Below are 2,783 nucleotides of genomic sequence, written 5' to 3' on the forward strand. Positions count from 1 at the left end.
AGCTCCATGCATCAGGTTTACTTTATTGATTTCCTATTTACAAGATGCCTAAGCAGATAACAAAACCAACTATCCACACATCATAGTGACAACACATGAAGACTTCAAATGACGAAAACAAGGAGATGAAGGTAACACTGCTTGTTCCATATGTCTGTGCATCTACTCATGGCTTGCTTTGCGAGGCCTCTTTCCTAGCAGCATCTTGGAGCAATTGTGTGTCCACTTCATCTGCTGGCAGCTGAACATAACGCACAACGGAACCTCTTATGAAGCAGTTCTTGACAGAGAGCTGGAATAACAAAATGAGCCATTTTAGCATACACCTTTGTTGGTAACGTGAGTACACAAGCTGTCAAATTTGGCTACAAGGAAGGAAGCACTTCGCTGTTTCCTATCTATGCAAAGTCTGGTAATCACACTGCAATAGACAAGCATACTATAGTCGGCCACAACTTAAGAAGGCAGGAGAGGGCCCGCCAAGATAACTGAAGCACGGCACCCAACTGCCTCGGCGATCGAAGAAGCAGTCCCACTCACCAAGAGACAAAAGTGATCCCCGCCACCAGAGGGCGCATGTTGTAACTGGGAACAGGCGCGGGAACGAGTGCGGGAAGAAGAGGAGGCACGTTGGATCCACAACATGTCGGAGAAGTCGACGCTAGCGGTGTACCGGTGTCACAAGAACAGTATTGGCATGGTACACTTGTACGACAACTCTCTTGGCAGCAAGCTACTATTTGAGGCGAGAGCTGGTGCACTCCGCACACTTGTACGCCTTAAGGCTATTAGCAAGGATGTTAGTGATGTGCGGTGTCGTGTGTGCGGTCTACAGGACGAAACTATCGAACATGTGGTACTGCGGTGTGAGGGCATTGGCCCAGCGATGACGGATGGTGCCTCTCTGGAAACTGCTCTGGGCTTCGAACAGGCCGGCGGAGATGACCATAGTGTGGACAGAGCCGCGGTCGCAGCGACAAAGGGCCGCCTCGAATGCTGGCGAGCGGCTGTTGCGGCGAGACATTCTTGACTGCTGCCTAGTCAGAGCGGCTCCTGTTTCTTCTCCCCCCCCCCCTTTTTTTCTTTTTTCTTTTTTTTCCTACCATTTTACTGAAAAAACAGGTAATAAGTAGAGCTTCATGTTTGGCTAAGGCGTGGATTCCACGTCCACCCGTTGCGAAGGGTTGGCCACAAAGTCATCATCATCATCATCAACAACAACGCCAGACAGAAAAGACTGTATGCGACAGCGCTTTGCTCTCATGAAGCAGACGTGCCCTAAAGTGGCCACTGCACTTGGCTGCACCTGTTCAGCAGCTCCTCCATTATCGGAATGCCTGTGATCATTCCTTGTTATGCTCCCTCACAACTTTCCTTTCCAACTTTAGTCGTCATTTTCAATAAAATGTTGAATTCCTACAATTAAAGTCGTTCCTTGGGGCTCCTGCATGCGCAGTTCCAGCCACCTTATTTAATGAACGCGCAACAAGAGGTAGGCAGAGGAACCACAGTGATAGCGATTAGAGTAACTGCTAACTCACACAAGGGTTCTGTTACATCACTGTAATTCAGGAGGTTCCTTGAGGTCAAACTCTCCTGACAGATTCTAGAAATGTGTATAGAGCTCTTGCAAGACCTTTCGGTAAAATGCTCAAGAGATAAACATCATCATCACTGGTGTTATTATTATCTGCTGTTCAACTCAAAGTGCCTGCTTCTCCCCCTTCACATAGTGTGCGCTGCTGTGATTTGTTCCTCGCGATCTCGCAAGCGCGAAAAACATACAAGACGCATTACAGCACTCCTAGCACATGCGGCAGATTCGCCCTGAAACCATACTTGGCTGGTCACACAAAATCAGCGTAAGCTTTGAAATGCAGCAGCCAACAAGTTCGAATAAACTGTGCAGTCGTATTTCGCGCCATAATTCACGGAGATCAAATATTACTCACCATGTGAGGATATTTGTCCTGCTCAGTGACACTGATGTCTGTTAGCTTTATGTTGAGATACTGGTCCACTGAGTGTAGAGTTCCGCACATACTAGTCAAAAAAGAAAAAAAGATTAATTCAATATAAAGCATTCCAAAGGCGCATCGCAGCTTGACAGACTCCTCACCTCAAGTCGTTTTTCAACTCAACAACGACATCCTTGCCGACCAAGGACTTGAAAAACGAGTAGAACAGCTGTAAAAGCCATTACATAAATATAAACACCAGTTTGAATTTGTTCATACCGTTCATACACCAAAACGTTTTGTCAACGCAAACGAGAAGTAGTAAGCAGGCATAAATGTTCACTTTCTCGTGCGCTAGTGTGTCGCATCTCTAAGCCGACAGGACAGCGAATAAGATACATGAGTAAGCTTCTCACCATGTTCGCAAACACGCAGCAAGAAGGTTTTCTTGAAAGCACAAGTCAATTTCCCGTGCGTGACAAGCGTGCAAGCGTTGTAAAGGAAGAGAGGGCAGAGATGGTACCATGGTACGCAAGAGTTTCTAGTGTCGTGAGCGGCCGGTGCCTGGCGCCACCGGCGCTACCAGAGAGCGAAGAGCCCGCACGGCCTCCGCGATTAACTCAACTAAATTGATAGATTACGTACACTGTTGAATTTGGAGCACGCGCTCAGTCTTCCTTTGAGCGGAAGACTCTATTTGCCAAAAATGTTAATCTAGGAAAGTGCAGATACACTGTAGTGCAGATGAAGGTGCCGAGAACGTGATTGCGCTGTGACAGGCGGACATGTCTGCCCGGCAACGGTTGCTTTTCTTGATACTGTTCA

General features: G+C 47.4%; 1 protein-coding gene across 1 annotated transcript; it reads right to left on the reverse strand.

Moving 5' to 3' along the window:
- On the reverse strand, nt 1-2,494 carry LOC119378003 (U6 snRNA-associated Sm-like protein LSm2). Its single transcript, XM_037647275.2, has 4 exons — nt 2,375-2,494; nt 2,120-2,187; nt 1,953-2,043; nt 1-292 (listed from the first exon to the last, which is right to left on the reverse strand). The coding sequence occupies exons 1-4, from the start codon at nt 2,375-2,377 to the stop codon at nt 167-169; spliced, it is 288 nt and encodes a 95-aa protein (XP_037503203.1). The 5' UTR covers nt 2,378-2,494; the 3' UTR covers nt 1-166.
- Nucleotides 2,495-2,783: the final 289 nt, after the last annotated feature.

Source organism: Rhipicephalus sanguineus, unplaced genomic scaffold (genome assembly GCF_013339695.2).
Source record: "Rhipicephalus sanguineus isolate Rsan-2018 unplaced genomic scaffold, BIME_Rsan_1.4 Seq654, whole genome shotgun sequence".
In the NCBI taxonomy this organism is placed as follows: Eukaryota; Metazoa; Arthropoda; class Arachnida; order Ixodida; family Ixodidae; genus Rhipicephalus; species Rhipicephalus sanguineus.